Raw genomic sequence first — 22,647 nt, 5'->3', positions numbered from 1 at the left:
GCAGTAACACTGCACATCCCCAGCTATGGTGACTGCTACCCTAGGAGCCTCAGGAGCAGCCTGGGCTCGATGAAAACCGCAGGATGGTGGAGCTGAGCAGCAGGGGCAGTGCTTACAGTCCTGCTCTGTTTCTGCTATTGTCCTTCCAAGCTTGTGGTTGGGAGCTGAGCTGTGCTGGCTCTTGGGCCCTCACCTGAGCTGCCCTGTTGCCCGCGTGTGGCCAGTGCAGGAGCGTTTCCCAAGCAGGCATGGCTGTTGCCTGTGAGCCATGTCCCTGGGGACTGTGGGCTGCGCCCTGAGCACTGATGGTGCCTGCACGCACGACGTAGTCTTGGACCAGGATGCTGGGAGCCAAGCTGATGGTGGGAGTCATGGTGACCAGTCTTTGGTCACAGGGCAAGCCCAGGGCCTGTTGTGGCAGCTGGGGGACAGCAGTGCTGTGAGCCAGAGGGTGACAGAGACTTGCTGCAGCATCATGCAGCCCCTGGGACGGCCTTGCTCCGTGCAGTGGGCAGGAAGTGCTGCCATTTGGGGCCCCCGTGACTCCAGCACAGGATTTGGCAGCTCCGCTCAAGCCCTTCTCCCGCCTTGGCTCCACCCGTGCCAGATCCACCCTGAGCCCCCTGCAGCTCCCTGCCTGCTGCCACCCTCCTGCCCCCTTCTGCTGAGAGACACCACCTCATGACAGCACTACCTTCCATCTTTATTGGTACAAAAGCCTTCAACCTAAATTATATCAAAAATGGGGTGGGGGGACGCGACTGTTTTCACAACAGATGGCTCAGAAGGGTTGTAAGTTAACGGCTGCAGTAAAAAGGCTCCCAGGAAATTCCATTTCAGGAGAACAGTCGCTCAGGTGGTAAGTTCAGAGATAAAAGCCCTGTGGGGAGGCCAAGCCCAGCTTGGACCTGCCAAAGCCCCTGGCGAGACCTCCCCTTGTGACTGTCCCTGGGCGGGCTGGTGGTCCTGGGGCATGGTCCCTGTGGTTCAGTGCTTCTCCAGCCCCAGCAGGCCATGCCAGGAGCTTCTTGCCATGACCCCAGCAGGGAAGGCGTGAGGAGCAGGACATATTCAGGACATCAGGAGAGAAGGCAGCAGCTCCCAGGGTGCAGGAGAGCCTGGACCAACTTTGGGCTGGCCTCAGAACCAGAGCTGGCATTGTCCCCCTGCTCCTGGTCTCCTCGTGAAGCCCCAGCTGACGGCTCTCCCTGGGCCAGCCACGAGGCTATGAAGTCTGTTAAGGCACAACTCAAAATATCTGTAAACACGGGTGCCATCCTGGGGGAGGGTCCAGTGAGCGATTCAAGTAAGGGTGGAAGCCAGACAGCGGCTCTGCGGCTGTGCCACGAGAGCCGGCATCTCCTCAGCCATGGTGGTGGATGGAGCATCCTTGGTCACCTCCTGGCCGGGGGTGGTGGCTTCAGGGCCACCTTCGGGGGGATGCCCTGCTGAAGGACCATGGGGGTTGTCATCAGGGGGCAAGGGAGGGCCAGTCCTGGCAGCCCATTGCCGTTGCACAGCGCCTTGCTCTTCAGTGGTGGGAGAGGCTTGCTGGGCGGCTTCGGCTTCACCTAGTGGGAGGAGAGGAGAGACCCGAGTCCCCTGCCTGGGCGCCAAGGAGGGGCCCAGAGGGGGACAGGGGGGCCAGAGGAAGGGTGTGCATCCCCAGGTCACCAGCGGCCTAGGGCCACCCCAGAGATGTGCCCCACACATCTGGGGCCCATCAGGCCAGGGGAGGCTGATGGAGGGGGGAAATGTCTGAAAGGGAAGGACAGGCCACCCTGCCATGGTGGCTTTTGGAGGGGTGGTTACCTGCAGGGGCTGTCCTGGAGAGGCTGGAGATGTCACCTTGGGAACCAGTTCTGGTGGCTGCAGGGTCAGCAAAAAGCGGGGGTGAGAGGCTGCCCTCCCCCCCGACCAGCCATTCCTGCCCCACGCCAGGTCTCCCTTTGGCTCCCTGACCTGCGGTGCCGGGTGGCAGGGCCCGAGGGGCTGGGCATCCCCTGGGGCTGCCGTGCTGCTGAGCAGGTTCGGGTGGCCAATGTCACGGCGAGACAGCTGGCGGTGGGGACGGGGTGTCCGTCTGCCCTCCTGGAAGAGCGGGTCAGCGAGGCTGGCAGCGGGCTCACCAGAGGTCCTCCTGTGGGGCACAGGAACGATGTGGGACTGAGCTCTGGGCCACCCCCCGCTGAGCTCAGCCTGGGGCAGAGGAGAGGGGAATTACCCTTTCTGGAAGCGTCTGGTCCCCCTGCCTCTGAGAAGCATGACGCCACTGCCCAGCAGGATGCCGGAGAGTGCCAGCACAGCCGGCACTGCCACCAAGACCACGCTGCTGCTCCCTGTGGAAACCCGCTCGGCATCAGGACGGGCACCTCTGGCACTGTGGGGATGGAGCCCGACTCCCATCGCCAGGCTCCCTCCCTGGCATCGGGCTGAGGTAAGCTGGTGCTGGCCATGCACAGGGTGGGTGTGCCGTACCTGCCGCCATCCCTGAAATCTTCTGCTCGCAGTAGGGCGCTGCCCAGCCTGGCTCACAGTGACACTCCCGCTTGTGATTGCACACCTGGGATGAGGGAGGAAAGCGTCAGGGTGGCGCACACACACAGTAGGGGCTGGGACTGCTGCCCTGGGTCCCACAGCTGCTCCGGGAGAGGATGATCTCGCAGCATACCCCGTGGTTGTTGCACTTGGCTGAGCAGTTCTTGTCGCCGTAGACGAGGAGGTTCTGGCAGCGACCAGCGTAGCAGACCTGGGGGCAGGCAGGGGGGCTCGGAGGCTGCTCCATTGTGCTGTGGCTGGCAGTCATCTCCCCCCTGCCAACCCGGCACAGCAGCCGGCCCACTCACCATCTCCTCTCCACACTTGGCACCGGTGGGCACCAGCCTGAGCTTGGCCATCACCTCGTTGGCGTCGCTGCCGGCAATGACTGCCTTGCACTTGAAGCGTCCAAAGAAGAGGGAGTAGGAGCCACTGCCAAGGACAGGGCTGGTGTTGTCGCTCAGGCACAGCAGCGTGCCGCATTTCACATCCCTGCGGGGGAAGCAGCCATGAGCACCAGTGGCAGAGGTGGCACAGGGCTGTGGAGCTTTGCTTGGCCCCACGGTGCTGTCGCTCGACATGGACACCCACCCCACCTCCCCAGCTCCTTACTTGGGGCTGCAGGGCCGCTTCCCGTACTTGGTGAGGCAGTGGAGGTGAAGGTGTTGCTCACTGTTGCGCTTAAAGCAAACATCAGGAGCCACCCGGGCCTCTGCGGGACATGGAAAGGGTCAGGTGCACCAACACCAATGGCCGCACTTTGGGGTCAGCAGCCATAGCTAGGGATGCAGGAGGGGACGACAGCCTAGCAATGCCCTGGCCCAAGAAGCCAGGGCTGCAGGCGATCACCCAGCGTGGTGGGGGAAAGAGGGGTGAGCAGGGTCGGGGAGCAGCTACCTGCACCCCAGAGCGCACGGCACTGCTCGCTGTGAGAGGGGCAAGCCCCATTGTAGCAGTAGCCATTGCCGTTCTGGCAGGGGATGCCATTCTCCTGGAAAACATCCTCCGGGCACTCGGCACTGAAGCCAGTGCAGTGTTCGGGCAGGTCGCAGTCATTCTTGCTGGCCCGGCAGAGCACACCAGCAGCTTTCACCTGCACAGAAAAGGGGATGTCAGCACTGCCTCAATGCTCTTGCATCCCCAGATCCACAGAAGAAGCACCCTGGTCTTCAAAACACCTCCCAGCACCCAACAGATCCAGACACGGCAGCTTGTGCCACTCTGGCACAAAGACATTTACTATTGGCCGAGCTATGGCACCGGACAGACACCTGTCAGGCCTCTGACTGGGTCTTCCCCTAGTTAAACCTTGCCCTGCAGGCAACACCTTGTGGTTTGCTTTTAGTCTGGATTTGACCTGGGGTCCTCTTCCAGAATCTCTTCACAGAATCATAGGTTTCCTGAAATGGCAGGGACCTTTGGAGATCATCTAGTCCAATCCCCCCGCCAAAGCAGGGTCACCCAGAGCAGGCTGGACAGGAATGCATCCAGGCAGGTTTTGAACATCTCCAGAGAAGGAGACTCCACAGCCTCTCCAGGCAGCCTCTTCCAGTGCTCCATCACCCTCAAAGGAAAGAAGTTTTTCCTCATGTTCATATGGAATTCCCTGTGTTCCAGTTTGTGCCTGTTGCCCCTTGTCCTGTCGCCGGGCACCACTGAAAAGAGTCTGGCCCCATCCTCCTGACACCCACCCTTTAGATATTGATAAGCATTGGTGAGGTCCCCTCTCAGTCTTCTCTTCTCCAGGCTAAACAGCCCCAGGTCTTTCAGCCTTTCCTCATCAGAGAGCTGCTCCAGTCCCTTGATCATCTCCTAGCCCTTCACTGGACTCTCTCCAGCAGTTCCCTGTCTTTCTTGAACTGGGGAGCCCAGAACTGGACACAGCACTGCAGATGTGGCCTCACCAGGGCAGAGCAGAGGAGGAGGGTGACCTCCCTCCACCTGCTGGCCACACTCTTTTTAATGCACTCTAGGAGACCATTGGCCTTCTTGGCTACAAGGGCACATTGCTGCCTCGTGGTCAACTTGTTGTCCACCAGGACTCCCAGGTCCCTCTCTGCGGAGCTGCTCTCCAGGTGCGTGGGGTTATTCCTCCCTAGGGCATTTCTTATGCCCTTGTGCAGGAACCAATGCATGTAATTCTTAACTTTCTCTTCGACAAATGGAGCACATTGATCCCTTGTGAACATTGCCCAGTTCTTCAACACTTTTCATCCTGCACCTAAGCTAACAGACCAAGGGATCTGGGCTCCAGGATGCCAGAAACAGAGGCTGCTTTACATTCCTGAACACTCCCCACCCAAGATGCTACTGTCCATGTAGTGAGAGCACTGAACAGAAAGCATGATTCCCACCCGAACCATTGGGTGCATTTGGCTCTGGGCAGGCTACTACAGAGGTCCTTCAGGCTTTCTAGTGGGCTATGGACACACCTTGCATCTACTGGGAAGCACTGGAGGAGCCTAGGGCAGGACTGTGCACCCACCAGCCCCCTTCCCTGCCAGGCTGGTCCCCTGGCTGGCAGCGGTACCTTGCAGTCCTGGCAGCAGCTCCCCTGGGCGCACTCGGCTCCCTCTCTCAGCTGACAAGTGGTGGCATTGCAGCAGCGGTCGGAGCACTCCTGGAAGATAGGGAGGGACTGAAACACTCCCGAAAGCCCCCCTTTAAAGACCATTTTCCTTCCTCTTGGAGGGGGCCCAGCTGTCGCGTAACCAAGGGCCAACAGCACTGTAGCTTCCATGGGCTAAACCATGGGGCAAAACCACAGCATCATCCCAGGTGTGAATCGTTACCGCTGCCCCTTTACTCCCATGACCAACACCAAATCAAAGGAAAAGAAGAGATTTTTTTTCAGAAGATGGGTCCTGACGTGAGTCATTGCTCCTTGGTAGCACCCTTTGCACACCTCCAGGAAGTAGAAAACAGGAGGATCTCTGTGCTCTCTGCATCAGGGGAGCATCCCTTCAGGTCCCAGAGCAGGCCTGTGACACAGGGATTTATCCCAGAGACACCACCTGGCCGTTTGTCTCAGATCTCCCCCTAGGGCCACAAGGGACGAGGAAAAGCTGAGCTATTGAAAGGACAACGTGCCATGATGTCCCCCTTCCTGGATCACCTCTTCGGGGGACATCCTGTTGGGATGTCCATCTTTCCTAGGCATGCTCCTGCTCCAGCTACGTGGGGTGGCGTGGGGGGGAGGGCACACGTCCAGGTTAACGAACCCGCCATAAGTTGTTTTTCAGCAGAAGCATCAGGAACATAAGGAAGATGAGTCTTGCAAAGCACAGGGTCCAGTGAAGAGGCTTGCACAACATTTTCCGAGCCCGAATGACAGGCCTCAGGTCCCTGCTGCCCACCCTCCTTCCTGGGCCCTCAGAGAGCATCCATACCTCTGGTGTACCGCAGTCACACTGCTCTCCCCGCTCCACAAACTGGTTCCCGCACACCGGCCCCCCGTACAACTCATCCGCCCTGGGGACATTCAGCAGGCAGCTGGTCCTGGGGTCCCCTAGGAACTGCCACATGTCCTGCTCGCTGCAGCGGCTGAAGAGCTTCGGATAAACCAAGCTGAAGGGGCACAAAAACATGCGGTCATGAGCAGAGATAAGAGCCTGGGGGCTTCGCACCCACCATCCCAAGGAGAAGCTGGAGGGCCACCAACAGACCTTTGAAGTGCAGCTTCAAGTGAAATGTCTTCCCAGACCTGACCATCTAACAGGCTTCACCCCATCAGGACAATGCTGGAGGGCACCTCAAGATATTTGCTGCCCAGAGGTGTTCCCCTTTTTTCGTTCACTCACCCAACACTTGCCGCCATGACACATCCTCCATCATCCTTGGGGACAGGACACTGGCAGCCAGCAATATCTTCATCATGAGACATCCCCAGGTTGTGCCCCATCTCGTGGGCCATGGTGGATGCAGCACCAAAAGGATTCATGCTGTGGTCCTGTGGCACAAGAAGTGCAGCATGGTTCAAATGCTCTCCACAGCATTTCCATGGGGCCCACCAAGGGCCAGGTCTCACTGCTGTCTACTATTCATTCCCTAATGCTGCCATGCTGAGGTAAAGGAAGACAAAAGCTGGACTTGGCCCCATGGCCCCCTGAGGAACTCCAGAATGGTCCCTCTCAGGGGTGTGAGTGTGCTTAGATATAGCAGCTACCCTGAAACAATGCTTTGTGGTGGTTCTGGATAGCCATGGGTCCCCCTTCAGCAAAGGATGCCCTCCCTGGGGAGGGATGAGAAGAACAGCCAGGATGGCCAAGGAGCAATTCCAAACCAAGTCCCAGCCACCTGACAGGTGGTGGGAGAAGCCTTGTGTCCACAGAACTAGCCTGGGAGGCTCTTCAGGGCTCAGGTGTATCAGAACCCTCCACCAGCACCCAGCTGGGCTTCCACAGCTAACCTTCCCCTCCTGCGGCCCCAACACTTCTCTGGGGGTCAGTGACTCAAGGGCTGGAGATGTCAGGGACCAGATCCAGCCCTAAGGCTGTGGAGGAAAAGCTGGAGACCAGCGGAGGAGAGACCTGCTCTGGACAATATAATGCAGTGAGCGCAGACTGTGGGACTGCCGCTGCCCTCCCAGTGCATGCCTGGGCAGTGGGACCCACCTGGTTGACACCGCCCGAGTCCCTGGTACACATCACGAGCTTCTTGGCGAGCCCTACAGTCGTGCCATGGAAGTCTATGCCCCTGTGGGATTGAGATGCCATCATGGCCACGTGGCCTGGGTGGCAGCAGGGTTGCAAGGGTGGCCAGGTGGTGGCACCCTATTCTTACGTGATCAGCTGGGCATTGTCGTGTGGCTTCCTCCGCAGCAGCTCTGCCTCTCGCCAGTGGAGGAAGTTGTCCAGCGTCACCTCCGGGTTGGGACTGACCACAATTTTGTCCTTGTGGCTCCACACCTCCAAGCCAATCAAGGCCACCCGCAGGCGAAGAGGCTGATAAAGCTGGGGTGGGAGAGAGCCCAGAGGGAGTGCTTGGATTTGATCTGCACAAGGGGAAGGTCCCACTTCCCCTGGGGAGCTGCAACCAAGCCCAGGACCCCACCTCACTGTGCAATATTAGCCTCTGTCACCCATTCAATAAATAATACAAGGTGGGGTGACCACGTAGATGGGGTTTTCCCCGGGACCTCTGGGCTCCCTCTTGGCTGGTGAAGGTTGGGATGCTGCTCCCATGCCGCCGACCAAAGAGTGAGGCTGAAGCAAGGCAAACAGAAGCTCCCCCTTGGTGCACTGCATCCATCACCCTCCCCTTGCTAGCACCTGCTCCAGCTTGAGAATGGCTGTGGGAGGTACTCCCAGGGGTTAGGAGAAGAAATTTCTCCTCCCGCTTCCCTTATGAAAGAGCTGGGAGGCAGCCGTCCCATGCTCTTGAGGACCCAGGGCTGAGCTGCTTGTTGCGTCCACCTTGCACACCCCATTGGCCAAGGAAGTTGGTCACCCTATGGCAGCCCACCTAGAGGCTTGAGATCAGCTCAAGCTCCATCACCCGACCCACACCAATCTCTCCTCCTCCATGTTCATGCCTGTGCTGGCACTGCGGGGCATGTGTGGGAGTGGGGAGTGCAGATCCAGACCCTGGGCTCACCTTGTCGACATGGTTCACGACCTCCTTCATGCGGTTCTGCACTGTGCGCAAGTCCTTGTGTTTCCTGAACTACAGGAAGGACACAGAGAGATTTCCAGGCTGGCTTCGACCTCCTCGCTGCTGTGGATGACAGCAAAAATGCAGGCACTGGCTCCCTGCCCTGGTGCTTACCTCCTCGTTGTCCACGACCAGGACCAGCTCCACATATCGGGGACCTTTGTGTAACGGAGCTGATTTCTGGAAGGGAAGAGGAAAGTGAGCACAAAGATGGGCTCAGCTCTGCAGCTTGCCAAGCCCTGCAGATGACCCTCCTGTGGGATGTGTTGGATCCTGGGGCATCTTTCAATGTTATTCAAGGCTAGGAGGTCTTCTAGCTCTGCTTTCTGATGTTACTTTGCTGGGTGTTTCAGACACCTTCCAACACACAAGGCAAAACTCAAGCCTGCTACTGGGATAAGGAATGAGAGAGGCTCTGCGGTCATCATGGAGCTCGTGGGGAAAGAGGATGCTCCTGATAATGATATAGGACCTGAGGACTTGTTCCCACCAGGAGCTAGGCCACTGGGAGCAACCCACATTTGGGTACCCAACCAACAACATGTGGGAGAGGAGCATCTCCAAGACACGCGGTATGGCCCCACTCCTCTCCTGGACTTCACAGGACCTAGGCTCTTGCAAACTCAGCTACAGCAAGGACAAACAATGCAATCCTTAACCCAGCGGTAGAGCTTCATGGCTGCGGGAATTCTCGGTTCATGGTCATATTCCAGGGTGGCACCGGACTCTGGGCATGTGCCACGCTTCCCCCGCAGGTGAGCTGCTCTGTACACTGCATGCTGGCCGGCCGCATCCTCCTCCAGGGGCTCCAGCAGGAAAGTGGTCTCATTCACCCGGAAAAACCCACTGCCAAGAGAGAAGGCAGGCTTCAGGTTGGGGTGATATCTGGCAGGACATGGACAGACCCTACATGCACCCCCGCTAGTGCCCGTGACACAAAATACAGCTGCCAAATCTCACCCAGGAAACCACCCTACCCCTTCATGGTTCCCATAGGCAGCTTGGATGAGCTAGCAGGATACGATGGTCTGGTCCTTCTGGCCATATGCATGGAGCCACGCTCAACGCAAAGACCCCAAGCAGCCCATGGGCAGTGCATGAAGCCTCACACCACTGTGCAGAGGTACAGGGGTGCAGGAGCTCACAGCAACATGAGGGACTGGATGCGTCTTCCCTGCAACCTCACCTGGCCTGAGAGGAGGTGCTCCAGGACCAAGCTGACCTGGGGCATGCTGGGAGACGGGGAGCAATAGGAAACACGTCCACAGCATTTGCTTTCGGAGGCTGCAGGAGCACCGGTCGAACAAAAGGGCTGTTAGGGAGGCTGGAAACTGGCTGCTGGGCTGGGAGGGAGCAAACCGTAGCATAGCATCCATGGCAAGGGGAGTATCCTGTACTCTGGGCAGCAGAAATCTCCCAGGGTTCAGCAAGGAGAACTGCCCAGTGCTGCCAGGCCAGGTGTAACACAGTATTCCTGCTCAACAGCTCTGGCCTTCAAGATGCTTTCTGTAAGGTGTCCCATGTGCCCTGCCTGTTGTATTGTCCTTCTCTCCTGTCCTGCCCTAGCACATCTTGTCTTCCTACTATACAAGGATATCGTGTCCCACATACGCACAAGCTGTGTGAGCCAAGGTCTCCACAGACACGAGCACTGCTGGCCAAGTGAGGAGATGGCTACCATGCAGCTCCAGTGGGTGCTTCTCCTGCAAATGGATGTTTGCAGGTCCCTGGGTGCTCCAGGGACCACCTGGTCTCCTCACACATCCTCCTGCCAGGGGCCCCCTTCCTCTCTGGCTTACTCTCTTGCCATGTCTGGCTGCTAGCTGACCTCAAAAGAAAGAGAACAAGCAGAGTATGAATCTTCCATGGCAAACTGAGTGACCTTGCATGGACCTGGTGGCTAGGGTTGCTTTGCAAGGATGCTTTCTGCCATTAAAAGAAGGTAGACCCAGAGCAGCTTTTGAGGAACGAGCACCAGCATGGCCAGCAGCGGGTGGGCAGTGGGAGACACAGCTGGCCTGATGTACTGTATGTTTTCCTTTTCTTTTGGAAAGGCGCCCAGCCATCAGCTCCAGGAGCTTGGTGTGGCCCAGAGGAGATGCAAAACGCCTTTCCTGCTAGGCGCCGAGCCAGGGAGGCCAGCACTCCCACCGCCAGCAAGAAAAGGGACATCTTCTCTTCCTCGTGGGAAGTCTGAGCTCTCCCTCCATCAGCACAGCTCCGGCTGGCTGGGGCTTGGTCGCACCGGTTCACCGTTGCGTGGCACCGCATCCAGCAGGAGCAGCAGGCGTGTGCCAAGGCTGGGCCTGATGCTGTCCTCTGACCAGCCACGGTGCCCCAGGGGAGGTCCTACCTGAGCCCGCCGCAGGTGCTGATGCTTGCTGCTGAGTCGGCATATCCTCGCACGTGGCCCTGATAAAGGCAGTGATCCTGCCGCCGAGAGAGAGGAGAGGTGTAAAGGGGGTCTTGCATCCGCTGTCAGCACAGAGGGACCTTGCGTGAGCGGGAAAACCGCTCTCCCTGGAGCCAGCTCCATACCTGAACGTCCGGCTGCTCTGTGATCTCCGTGCCGTCAGCAGAGTAGTGCGTCTCAGTGTAGTGCTGCCCTAGCAGCTCCCTGCAGGATGGAGAAGGGGTGTCAGAAGCGACCCTATTTTGTGGGGAGAGGATGGAAAGCTTTGAGGATGAGGTCGGTCAGGTTGGGTGTGGTGGGCCCATGACCTCCCTGGATGGGTTTACCAAGGAGGGAAAAAAAATCGAAATATTTTCCTATCAAGGGTCTGGCCTGAGGGCTTAGATTGCTGGTGTGGTGATGCCGGACCTTGGAGAAGTGATGTTCATGGCAAGGGTGAGAATCGAGCCTCTCCCTGACCATCCCACTGTGCCCACCCGCACTCACTTGTTCTTCTCCAGCCACAGGAGGTAGTCACTGCCTTCGGCACGGATACTGTAGAGGACACGGTCCGGGTAGGTGCTCTGCTTGAAAGACAGACAACATCAACCGCTTCAGAATGGAGGACCTGCCCAGAAAGGGGATGGCGTGTGCGTGCATCCCGCTGGAAGGTGGCTGCGGGATGGGGAGCCTGGCTGCTCGCCCTGGAGGCATCCAGCAAAGACACAGGAAATCAGAAGAGAAGAAAGAAAGCGTGTGGGCAATAACACAAATCCCCGGCACATCCTGAGATAAAGAACAGGTCACCAGCAATGAAACAGAGTCAGCAAAGTCTGGTTTCCTGTCTCTGACACATGGCTGCAGATGGCCACGCCAGAAACTGAGGTTTCCTACTCATCAGTCACAAAGCTCCTTTTCTGGAGACTGAGTTCAGCGCTTACTCACAGACTAACCACAAAGATCCCCAGTGCCCAACAGCTCTCATCAGCAGAGACTTCCTTATCTCTGACTGATCTAATCTGCAACATCACAGTTAGAAAATAACCTTTTCTGGGTTCTCGTCTGCTACTGAGAGTAGATTTTAGTATCACCATGTGCCAGATCCCCTGAGCACCACCTTAGTGCTGGTGGAGGGATCTCAAAGCATCTCAAGCCCAACCTCCAGTCGCTGTGGCTGGGTCAGGGTGGATGCCCTGAACTCCCAGGATGGAGACATCCCTTCCAGAAATGTTTCCCTCTGGGATGTCTTGCGATCTCCATCTGAAGAGACCGGGCCATAGACCTCCAGAGGTCCCATCCCACCAGGGCAACAGAGAGAGACGGCGGTGCCTTGTACCAGCCTGCATCCTTAGTCACCACTGCAGCACAGACACCTCTCCTGAGGGCACATCCTCCCTCTTATGGGATCCTGGGGCAGAGAGCTGAGCAAAAGGCAAAGCAAGCACTTCCCACAGGGCCAGCATTCCTCCCAGATGAGGTGTGCAGCCTCTCCCCCAGGGAGGATGACGTCACTTGCTGTCATAGGACATCTTGGCACTCCCAGGGGGATGATCTGCGAGCTGGCGGGAGCTGGGGCTGAGCCGAGAGCAAGTCAGCACCAGCAGGGTCAGGTAAGAGGGTTTGCCTGTCACTCGGTCGCCCTCCATTTGACCCATTTCCAATCTGAAGCGACGGGCTGCTGGCCATGAAATGTCCTCTCTGCTGGCTGAGCAGGCGGCAACAGGCCTGCAGGCACAACACCGACACGCGGGCGCGCTCATGGGTCCCCGGAAAATTCTTCTTTTATGAAACAGTGTCTCCTGCTTGATGTGGCCGTCCCGTCCTGTGTCTGCCGACAAAGCAACGCTTTGTTATTCTTGGCAGTGCCGGAGACAGAAGAGGTCTTAGGAAATGGCAGGAAAGCACTTGGAAGGGGGTGGTGGGTCAGAAACCATCTCTTGGAGACAACCACAGGGCAAGTTAAAAAAAAAAACAGAACTCTGCTACAGCTTCTCTGAATCACCCCCTTCCTCATTAGCATGGGCTTTGCAAGGGCTCCAGATGGGAAGGCTGTGGAAGCGCAGGCAGCTCAGCCCTGCCCCTGCCTGAGCCCTGCTAACCCCCAGACCACGCTGAGCGAGCGAAACAGAGCCAGGGCCACAGCACACAGAAAGGAGGGATTTCTTCCAGCTGGTGTTATGAAGAGACCCAGAGAGCTTGCAGAGGATTGGGACGTGATGCCACCGTCCCACCCCAGCGCAGCGTATTTCTTCTCTGGGTGGGAAGGGGCGACAGGCTAGGACGGTAGGGATGGGTCTCGTTGCACCATGCCACGTATCAGAGGAGCTGCAGCACACGAGAGGAGGAAGAGAAGGGGGTGTCTGGGCCACCACCGTCCCTTGCTCCTGCTCCGTCTGGCCCCATTGCTCGCTCTGCAATGTCCTGCTATCCCCTGCAGAGCCGTGGGCTGGGCTAGCAGGAGCTCAGCTGTCTCTACCCAGTCAAAGGGCTTGCCTCCTTGCGTCAACTGGCTCTGGGGACACGGTGGGGGACATCATCAGGGATGTGTGAGCACAGGTACACTGAGGGAGAAGCCGGAAGCTTGCAACACTGGGTCTTACGGTGTCTGGAAACCTCCCTCCCACTTCAATACAGCTGGAGCTGCGCTCCTCAATACTGGGGAGTATTGAGTATGAGGGAGATATCACTTCTGCAATCAAGAGCAGGTAACTATAAATCTTTTTGGAGGCCCTTCTTGCTCTTTTTTCAGGTCCCTTTCCATGAAGTGCCCAGGTTTGCCACATGTCCTGTCCCGCCCCTGCTAAAGGTGGGTGGGCACAGCAGACCACGGCCTGCGGGAAGGCTAGCATCCCAGGGGATCCTGCGCTGCGGGACCCAGCTCCCCACCCCGTCTGCAGGGCTAAACATTTTGACTGACGCAAAGCCAGAGGGGTCTGCTTCAAACGTGGCAGATGCTCTGCTGGACCAGCCTCACGTGTCCCAACTGCTCTGACCCAGGAACCAGCTCTTGGCCCATGCCCGTCCCAGCCAGAGACCGCGGATGAAGGCCCCCTGCGCTGCGGAAAGCGGAGGGACCCCGAGATGGGTGAGCTCCCCTTTCCAGGGGGATCAGTGCAGAGCCGCCCAGCGCACCCAGCACAGATGGTGTCTCTAAATAGCCTGGGGAATGTTTATCTCATGGACAAGTTTAGGTTTCTAGAGCAGAGAAAACAGATGCTTTTGGGGAGTGTTTTTGAAGCTAGTTTATCAGAAAGGGTTTTGAATCACAGATGAACACGCTGTACAAAGAGTTTACTAGGAAATAAATGTCCCCAGCCCCTCTATCTCATCATGTGCTAATGTCAGTGCTTTTCGGTCCTAGAACATGAATCCTTGTATTTGGCTGAATTTCACTTTAAGGCAACAAGGAAAATATCTTTGAGGTCAAAGCCATCATCCTACGGACATCAGCTCTGACAGCTCAAAACTCCTGAGTCAAACCCCATTCCTTCCCCCAAATTATAAGGTTTCCCAAGAAAAATAACACTGGCTTTCTTTCATGTGGGTTTCTGCAACTTTCTGATTCTTATTTCCCTGTCCCAAAGGATGAAAAAAAAACCAACTTCAGCAAACACAGCAAGAAAAGTGCTTACAGTTCAATGAGGCTTTGCAAATCCCTCCTTAAGCAAAGACCAGATGTCGCAAGATCACTGAAAGACTGCAAGAGGTGGCACCACTGGCTAATGGCTCCGAAGAAAACATTGGAGAAAGCAGCCCCCACCTCTTCAAGAATCCACCCTGCTTTCTACAGTTCCTATTTTTACCCAAAAACAGTGCAGGAAAGCTGATCTGAGCGACTATTTTAAGATCTCCATTCTCTGGGATGGAAGAAATGCAAGAAAATGTGCACCGGGTCATTCTTCTGGCTAAGGGGGTCCAGCTCCAAGCCCAGTGGTGGGCCAAAGGGATCCAACTCTGAGCCCAGTGGTGGGCTACGGGTGTCTGCTGATTGCAACACCCTCCCTGCAAGGCAGCAAGAGCAGCTGTGATGAGCCAGTATTCAGGAGGTGACACTACTCACTGGTAGCGCAGAGAGGTCCCTCTTCTCCCGAGGCACCGGCATATTGCGTGGTGTCACCATCTCATACTTCTCGACATGGATGAGCTTCTCCTCCAGCCTGGCTGTGGCACCTGGGAAAGGTCAAAGACCTTTGAGCTGGGATGCCCAGGAACAGCCAAGTCAGGGGATAATGGAAGCAGCCAAGGGAAGAGCCAAACCAGCAAGTCCTGAAATAACATCTGGGAACGCAACTCCCCGGTGGGGAGCATCACCCATGTGTGAGTGGTCCTTCAAGGCTGGAAAACCCTGCTGAGACCACAGAGGGCAAATCAAGACAGCAGTTTTTCCAGCCTGCCGTCTTGATGCCACAGTTTGTGACTTGGCACCTGGCAGCTGCTGGGGGTTGTGTTTTGGAGAACATCTCTCTTGTGTCTGGGCTGGCGTAGCCCTCCCCCCAGCCTCTTTTTTTGTGTGTGTGTGTCAGAAGGAAGACATTTCTGCCATAAACCCCTCGCCTCCCTGGCAGCCCCAAATTGGGAGCACGTGCCGCAGCCATGCCTGAGCTCTGGGGGGTCAGACGGGGACGGCTGAGCCCCCAGCGGGTGCCCGGCGGCCCTCGCCCACAGCTCCCAAGAGGGAGCCAGGAGCCTCCTCACCACCCCCTCGGCCGGCTGAGTCACCGGGCCCCCCCCCACCATTGCCAGCACTCCGCCGGCTGCTGGTGACAAATTTCCCCTGGCTGGCAGGAGCCTCCCAGTCGAGGTGCGCCCCCTCCCCCGCAATCTGTGTGGGGCAGCGGTGAGGCAGGAGGTCACCGCCAAGCATCCCTCTGCCAAGGGTCGCCTTTCGCCCTCGGGGGGGAGCTTGAGGAGGCGACGACGGCAGTGCCCGCCGAATCCCCCGGTGACGCCAGGGGAACGACAAAGCAGCCCAAGCCTTGCCTGGCTGTGGTCCGCCCCCCCCCCCCCCCAAAAAAAAAGCCACCCCGTGCATCCATCCCCTCCCGTGCCGCTCCCCACGCGTCCCCTTCCTTCTCACAGGGAAGAGCATCCCTGTCTAGAGGGATGCAGGAATGTTCCTCCAACCCTGCCCCACGGCAGAAGAACCCCCCCCACCCGCCCTGGGGAGCCTCCGCGCCTCCCCACAACTTCACGCCCGTCCCGTCGGCGGAGCGCGGCTGCCCGCCCCACGCTCACCGTGGACCAGCAGGAGGAGGAGGAGGAGGAGGAGGCGGAGGAGCGGCGGGGCCATGGCTCCGACGTGTCCGCGGTGCCCGGCTCCAAGCGCCGCCGAGCCGAGCCGCGCCGAGCCGCGCCGGCAGCCCCCGCCCGCCGTGACTCACCGGCACCGGCGGGACGGGGCGGGGATGGGGCCGCCCCCGGCTGGGGGCTCCGGGCGGAGCGGGGCCGGGAGAGGCCCGGGGAGTGCGGCAGGGAGGGGCCGGCGGGGGTCAGAGGGGGGTGTCTGTGGGGTGTCGGGGGATGAGGGGGGGGTGTCCGTGGGGCATCGGTGACTGTCCACGGGGCATCCGGGGCTGCCCGTGAAGGCACGGGGGAGGGTCCGTGGAGCATCCGGGAGGGTCCGTGGGGCATCGGGGGGTGACTGTGGGCCACCGGGGAGGGTCCGCGGGGCGCTGACGGCTGTCCGTGGGGCATGGCGGGGCATCTGCGGGGCATTGGGGAGGGTCCACAGAGCCTTAGGGACTGTCCGTGGGGCGTCAAGGGGGGGTGCGTGAGCCACTGGGGAGGGTTTGTGGGGTAGCAGAGGGTGTGCAATGTGGTATCGGGGGGGGGGAGGACGGACGGGGGCAACACGGTCTGAGTGGCATTTACAGCTGTCTGTGTGGCTTCAGAGAGAGTCTGAACCCCCGGCACATCAGGGTGTGTCCATGACCAATATGGGCACGTCCCAGGGCCGTGTGGGCGTCTGCGGGGCATGGCGGGGGGGTGACAATAGAGTATCAAGGGTGGCGGCGGGCAGTGGGAAGCCCTGCCTGGCTCTGAGGTGGTTGGAGGGGCTGGGGTGGCTGGGCTGCCACAGGAGGTAGTGGGGTTAGGAGTGTCCCCTGGGGCACTGAGGGAGGTGTCCATGGGGTGCCTGCCTGGCTCTTAGGTGACAGAGGGGCTGGGGACATTGAGCGGTGTCCATTGGCCATGAAGTGGGTGTCTGAGGTGGCCCCGAGGTGATGCAGGAGCTGAGGGTGGCTGGGCTACCAGAGGGCAGCAGTAGGATGCCGGAGGCATTGGCAGGCATTGGTGGGGGGTTGAGATGATGGAGCACTGAGATGACGGAGGGGCTGGGGTCACCATGAGGGGCTGAACCATCCAGGGGGCCTGCGGGGGACTGTGGGATATCAGGGCGTATCAGTGGGGCACTCAGGACCCTCCCTGATCCCAAAGGATGGGAGGGGGCTGGGATCACCATGTGGGGCTGAGCTGGGAGGTGCACCTCCGCTCCGCCCCGGAGCTAACTGCCATCTCCCCCTTGTCCACAGAGCAGCCCAGGTTGCAAGGGACCTCTGAAGATCATCTGGTCCCACCTGTGGTGGGGAAGGGAGCCTGGCCAAGGTTCTCTCACACCCTGTCCAGTTACATCTGCTTCAGGCCAAGAAATGCCGCATTTAATGACAGAGGGGTTCGGACGCCACATTCGGCTGTCGCAGAGCACCGTCACTGGGGACAAGCTTCCTCCAAAATGGCACAGAAACCACCGTAGCCAAGCACTGTTTCGGTGTCTTCCCTCTTTCTCCCCACAGCTTTCCTGCAATTCCCTCTTAAATAGACAAGTTTATCAAGAAAACCCAATAAATAGTAAAGCTCTGGTCTTTCACCCTCGACGCTCCTAGTCCTGTCTGTTCTTAGCTACCTAAACGTCTCCAGTTGAGCTCTCCCCCCAACAACGGTAACCCTTGCAAGGTGTGCGTAGCTGAGCGGTCCTTGAAGGAGCTACTGACCAACCCACAGTCTGTGAAGCACGGCAAATAGCCCAGCTTGCCAGAGACACACAGAGCAGCCAAATGGCAACTTGGGGCAAGGAGGTACCCAACTGCTGTGCCACGGGATGTGGGGCTGCTGGGTTCAGCCACAGGACCTTTTCTTGCCTCTCTACTGGCACCTCCTGGCTTCTGGTGAGGGGAGAAGACCCACCTCCATCTCCTGCTTGGGCCTGGCAGTAGGGTATCTGGCAAGAGCCACCACACTGCTCGTTGGCATGAAAAATGCATGACACCAACAGTGACACAGCGAAGTGCCAGGGGAGTCTCTCAAGCCCTGAGAGAACAGCAGGTCCCTCCAGGGACCAGGGCCCCTCTGCCTCTCCACCCTGAGGAGTTTGAGGGACAGGCTGTGAAGTCCTGTGAGGTCCACAGAAACTTAATGGAAACAGGCGGTCAACTTCTCCAAGCCTTCCTGGACTGAGAGGCCACCTCAGTGGCAGGAACACGAAACTCTCCCGTCCCCATGAACTGCACAAGTCCTTTCCCTGAAGAGCCAGATGATGTTGGCTGAGGTCTCAGTCCTCAACCTCAACATTCAGATGAAGGAATTCACTCCTCCATAGCGAAGACTGGTGGTCTCCATCTCCTCCATTGGTCTCTCTCCCTCCCTCTGCCGAGCTGGAGGACCAGCTTTAGGCCACCAGAGCAAAGAGAACCCGGCTCTTCCCTCTAAGGCACTCTAGGAGGTCTTTGCAAAGGAGGAGGTGAGGGAGTGGAAGGGCAGGTCATTAACAGGCGCACTCAGCCCCGTAAGCACAGCCCTCGTGCATCTCCCCAGGTTCACATGCCTTCTGGTGTCTCAGGCACTTACCTTGGTCACCACTTGTTCCTGGGAGACATTTCTCTTCCACCCTCTACCACACCCGCTTCCAAACTGCCTCAAGCAATTTTTATGACTGCACAACTCTGCGAGACACCCTGGAAGTCCTCTGCTGAGGACTCGGCCAATGTGATACGAACATCGCATTCCTGCTCATCAGCTGTGAAGCCCATCCCGTTGGTTAGAGCAGCTGACCAGCTTCACTCCAGCAACCCCCCAGTTAGGCTCCCCCCCTTCCCCCAAAGTAAGGCCACACGGCAGCTGAGACAGATCTCTGTGAGCTGACCAAAATTTAGTCACCTAAAAGACTAATCTGCACCCTCAGTTCTGTTAACAGCCAAAATAAACCCTGATTATTTTTTTTAAATTTATTTTACAACACACAAATACATCACTTTACAATGCAGTAAAAAAAAAAAAAGGAAAAAAAAGGGACTTAACAAAAGCCTCTCAGAAGAGAAAATCCATTACATACATTTCATGAGACTGAATATTCCCCCTCTGTCTCTCTGGGACAAACCTTACGGTTCGTTTCCAGCTCACGCTGTGAATGGAGAGGGTTGAGTATTCTTAGCTCGAAGGCAATGAGTGTGGGGCCGGTGCGGAAGAGGTGGTGGCTGAAAGGGGCAGCAGCAGGACTTCACTGGGCAGGCACAGCCAGGCGGGGAAGCAGGGGAGCTGCCTTCTGGCTGCGCTCGGCAGACATGTGCTCCAAGCGCTCGGTGTAGAACCCGTTGAAGTCCAACCTGAGAGAGACAGAAAACACCGGAGTTGTGGCAGCCCACCGGCCCAACGGTGCCCCGAAGTGGCACACGGCATGCCAAACACACTTGCCACGGGGCCCCTGGGAGGCTCAGCGCTGCGAGTGCTGCAGCGCACCTGCTTGTCAAGGTTCTCAAAGGCAGCAAGGGGATCCAAAAATGCATAAACTCTCTTACAGGATTAGGCAGATTTTTAAGAGAAAATTGGTTGAAACAAAGGGGTATGAAGGAAAAGCAAAGCAAGTCGCACCACGGGAAGAAGCACGGACCTCTCAAGCAGCCGCGCTCCTCGAGCCCACCCTGCTGAGCACGGCCTCGCTCTTCCCCAGCCATGGCCCCCAGGGGAGAAACCTCCCCCTGGGCATCAGGCGAACGAGGGATTCGGCGGGGGGATGCAGACGGGGATGTCTGCACTGTGCCACGGGGATTGTCGGTGACACCTCTTCTGTGCCCGTCTCTTGACGACAGGCTAAATTTCCCCTGTTACTTACAGGTGTGTAAAATACGCCAGGGAAGCTTCCTCTCCGGAGTCGCAGCTTGACCACACGTATCACTCGCAGGGACAAGGCGCCAAGGGGTAAGGGCTCCTCAGTCTCCACCCCTTCCCAGCCACTCCCACCGCTCCTTAATACCAGAGTTCACCACCACCAAACTCCTGTATTCATCCCCACATGAAATCCACCATTGTGACTACCACGAAACATTGCCAACTCCGTTACCACCACCCTCCTTCGCTAACACAGGTATGCTTCAAACAGATTCATCATTCAAGAAGCTGAGTAACTGGGTGGAAGACGCTCAGCCGAAACCCCAAGCGTTGCTGCTGATACTTGTAAATGCCTCTCCAAAGCTGGCAACACCAGCAACACCGTAATCCTGTCTCCCTGATCATCTAAAACCATGCCACGAAACCACCCAGCTCCATTTGCTGCGACCTTCCTTAGTTCTCTGTGCTACGAAGAGAACTAAGACACATGCGGCTCTTAAAAACGTGTGCCCTGGGAACCGTCAATATAAGCCTGTGAATCACACAAGAATTACTCTCTTCATTCCTCAAATTAAGTTGCTCCCATACTAAATGAATGGGCACAATATTTGAGTTTCATGTTGCTTAACAACCTTACACAAACGGCAACAAATCGTTCCTTGACAGTTCTTGGTGACTGCGGGGAAACAGAGGCTTGACAGATGGAATTTGTCTGTTGCTCCCTCCTGGTTGAAAAGCTTACGTCTCTTTCATCCTTGAAGTGCTGCACAAAGGAAACCTGACACTGAGGCAGGCACATTTACCAAACTTTGATTCAGATACAAGGCCAGAACTCATTTATACCCTTCCATTTCTAAAGTTGCTTGCTTTTTTTGAATTGCAGATTTTGACCAGCTTCCCTTTCAGCTACGTTTTTAGGGTTAAATGATCTGTGATAACTACTTCTTAAGTATTCGCGTGGTGCTTCCTCAAACTCTGCTTACGCTTCAGATTCTTGTTTTGCGGCTGGAACTTTTATTCACCAGGGTTTGCATCACTTCATACATCCTACCGGTCTTACTCGAAGCTCAGTCACCGTTGTTTCCTCCACACTGGTAAAGGAAGGATATCTGATGAATTCTAACAGCACTCGATGGGTAAGACTTCTAAGTATTTGGAATTAAGTAATCCTTCTGACAAAGTCCTCTATGCTGTAATCCTTCTCCTTTTCACTTCTGGGATGTGAAGGAGTAACTCTGAAGACTTTCTGCAGTCGCCAGCCCCCTGTCAGCACTGCTACTGACGGAGCCAAGGCGCCCGAGCAGGACTTTGGCGCCCTGAACATCTGCGAGTTACGTGTGAGCTTCCCCACTTTGAAAGTAAAGCCTCCAGGTCTCCATCTTCTGGTGTTTGGTGCTACAACTATGATGGTGCTGCGATTACTCAGTACTGTAAACTAAATAAATATTAACCAGGATCAAATAGATAAAACCACCAGAATTATGAACAAAAGGGATATTTTGTTATCTATCTTACATGCTGACTACCACCCTTGAAAAGCACTCATATAAAAAGGTTATCATTTATAAGAAAAGTCTTATAAACGTTTCCATCTCTGTGTCAAATATGTTACTTCAGATAGCAACCTTCTCTGCTCCGGTTTTGGGTTCCTGTTCTCAGAGAGTCCAGGACTCAATCCAGTAATCTCTGCACACGGAATGAGAGTTAAGTGTCAGGTGTGGGCATTCATTGTGCGACTGCCACCCTTTAAAACATTACTGAGCAGCTTGCAGAAATGGAAAGACAATGTTCTGTTGCACGGCTTGTTAACACGCAGTATTTCAGCCGAGGAAATGGGGACATCTGGTTTGTCAGTAAAGGCCCAACATCTTGGTGAAGACTCACGTGGTCCCAGACAGTGCAAACTGGGGACTTGATAGGGACGACAGTCCTGATGGCACAAAGACCCAGTATTTCCTCTGCAGCCCTTGAACACAACTGAGGCGCGGAAATACCAGGGGGCAAAGGACTCAGACCCTCTTCTGGTTGCGGCTCAGCTCAGCACTGTCAACGCAAACCGCTAACGGAAGCATTTTGTTTTCTCACAACCAGCCTGAATCACCACACTTCTCCTTTCTCCTGAAGCAGGAAGTACTCGTAAAAAAAAAAAAAAAAAAATCAACCTCTCTGCATCTGGGATAATTGGCTCCAGAGCTTTCACAGCTCAGGAGTCACCCAGCTCCTGCCACAGCTAACACTCACGTGCACACAAAGGCAAACGGCACACAACAAACACAAAGGCATCTGGCGGAGGATAGCTCCTGGCCACGCCACCACGGACCCGCAATTGAACAAGATATACAGCCAGTCTCCATTGTGCAGCATCAGCTTGTCCCACCATCCTGGTAGATGCATAAAGTTGACAGAAGGGTGGGGAAGCAAAAGTAAAAGAGGTGAGCCTCTGATGCTAAGTGTAGGAGCAATGCCAGAAAGAGGACACCATGTGAGCCAGAAAAGGCCTTACATCAGTGCCTGGCATCACACGTGATAAAGTATTATGGAAGGCTGCAGGACTTCTGCTGTTGCGTGATGTAAAGACTGGGCAAGGACTTGACGTTGTTGACTTCTTGAGTAAGCTGAGAACCAACTCCAGCCTTAGACTGAGCTGGGTGATCCCACCAATGGGATGATCTCCACATGTTCTTTGCATGACTGTGGGGTCATGATGGTCTTCTATTAAAAGAGTGGGCAACTTGGTCTTCAACACTGTGTTGGCCATGCCCTATGCAACCTGCAATGATGTCCAAGTGGCTGGATCATGGAATTAGCTGCTATTAAGATCTCCTGGATGGAGCATCATAAAAAAGCCTGTCTGTTTGAGTTTGTACTGGTAACGATAAAAATGTAAGCGCTTGATAAAGGAGGCAGAGGTGGAGCACTGAGGAGTAAATGTTCTTCCCTGGATGACTCAACTTCTTGTGGTC

General features: G+C 56.6%; 2 protein-coding genes across 8 annotated transcripts in view; both read right to left on the bottom strand.

Annotated features, from left to right (window-relative positions):
• Positions 1 to 703: 703 nt before the first annotated feature.
• On the bottom strand, positions 704 to 15,946 carry ADAM8 (ADAM metallopeptidase domain 8). Of its 3 annotated transcripts, none has more exons than XM_063339696.1 (22): positions 15,818 to 15,946; positions 14,643 to 14,752; positions 11,090 to 11,169; positions 10,729 to 10,807; positions 10,544 to 10,620; positions 8,850 to 9,036; positions 8,305 to 8,370; positions 8,134 to 8,202; positions 7,321 to 7,490; positions 7,152 to 7,233; positions 6,339 to 6,487; positions 5,928 to 6,105; positions 5,069 to 5,158; positions 3,436 to 3,631; positions 3,151 to 3,250; positions 2,847 to 3,030; positions 2,672 to 2,749; positions 2,479 to 2,563; positions 2,225 to 2,339; positions 1,963 to 2,140; positions 1,813 to 1,869; positions 704 to 1,571 (listed from the first exon to the last, which is right to left on the bottom strand). In XM_063339696.1, exons 1-22 carry the CDS (start codon positions 15,870 to 15,872, stop codon positions 1,395 to 1,397), a joined length of 2,562 nt encoding a protein of 853 aa, XP_063195766.1. In that variant the 5' UTR covers positions 15,873 to 15,946; the 3' UTR covers positions 704 to 1,394. The 3 variants fall into 3 exon arrangements, with proteins under 3 accessions (XP_063195766.1, XP_063195767.1, XP_063195765.1); XM_063339697.1 differs by having other exon boundaries at positions 11,090 to 11,166; XM_063339695.1 differs by having other exon boundaries at positions 1,813 to 2,140.
• A 2,856-nt stretch (positions 15,947 to 18,802) lies between these two features.
• Positions 18,803 to 22,647, bottom strand: part of TUBGCP2 (tubulin gamma complex component 2) — a 41,009-nt gene continuing 37,164 nt past the window's right edge. For all 5 annotated transcript variants that reach the window (XM_063339045.1, XM_063339043.1, XM_063339044.1 and 2 more), the window contains one exon: positions 18,803 to 19,182. In XM_063339045.1, the coding sequence (XP_063195115.1) occupies positions 19,077 to 19,182 (106 nt within the window). In that variant the 3' untranslated portion in view covers positions 18,803 to 19,076. The remainder of the gene's footprint in view (positions 19,183 to 22,647) is intronic.

The sequence above is a fragment of the Chroicocephalus ridibundus genome, chromosome 6 (genome assembly GCF_963924245.1).
Source record: "Chroicocephalus ridibundus chromosome 6, bChrRid1.1, whole genome shotgun sequence".
NCBI lineage: Eukaryota > Metazoa > Chordata > Aves > Charadriiformes > Laridae > Chroicocephalus > Chroicocephalus ridibundus.
Note: the sequence above shows the minus strand (reverse complement) of the source record. Positions and strands in the feature narration are given on the sequence as shown.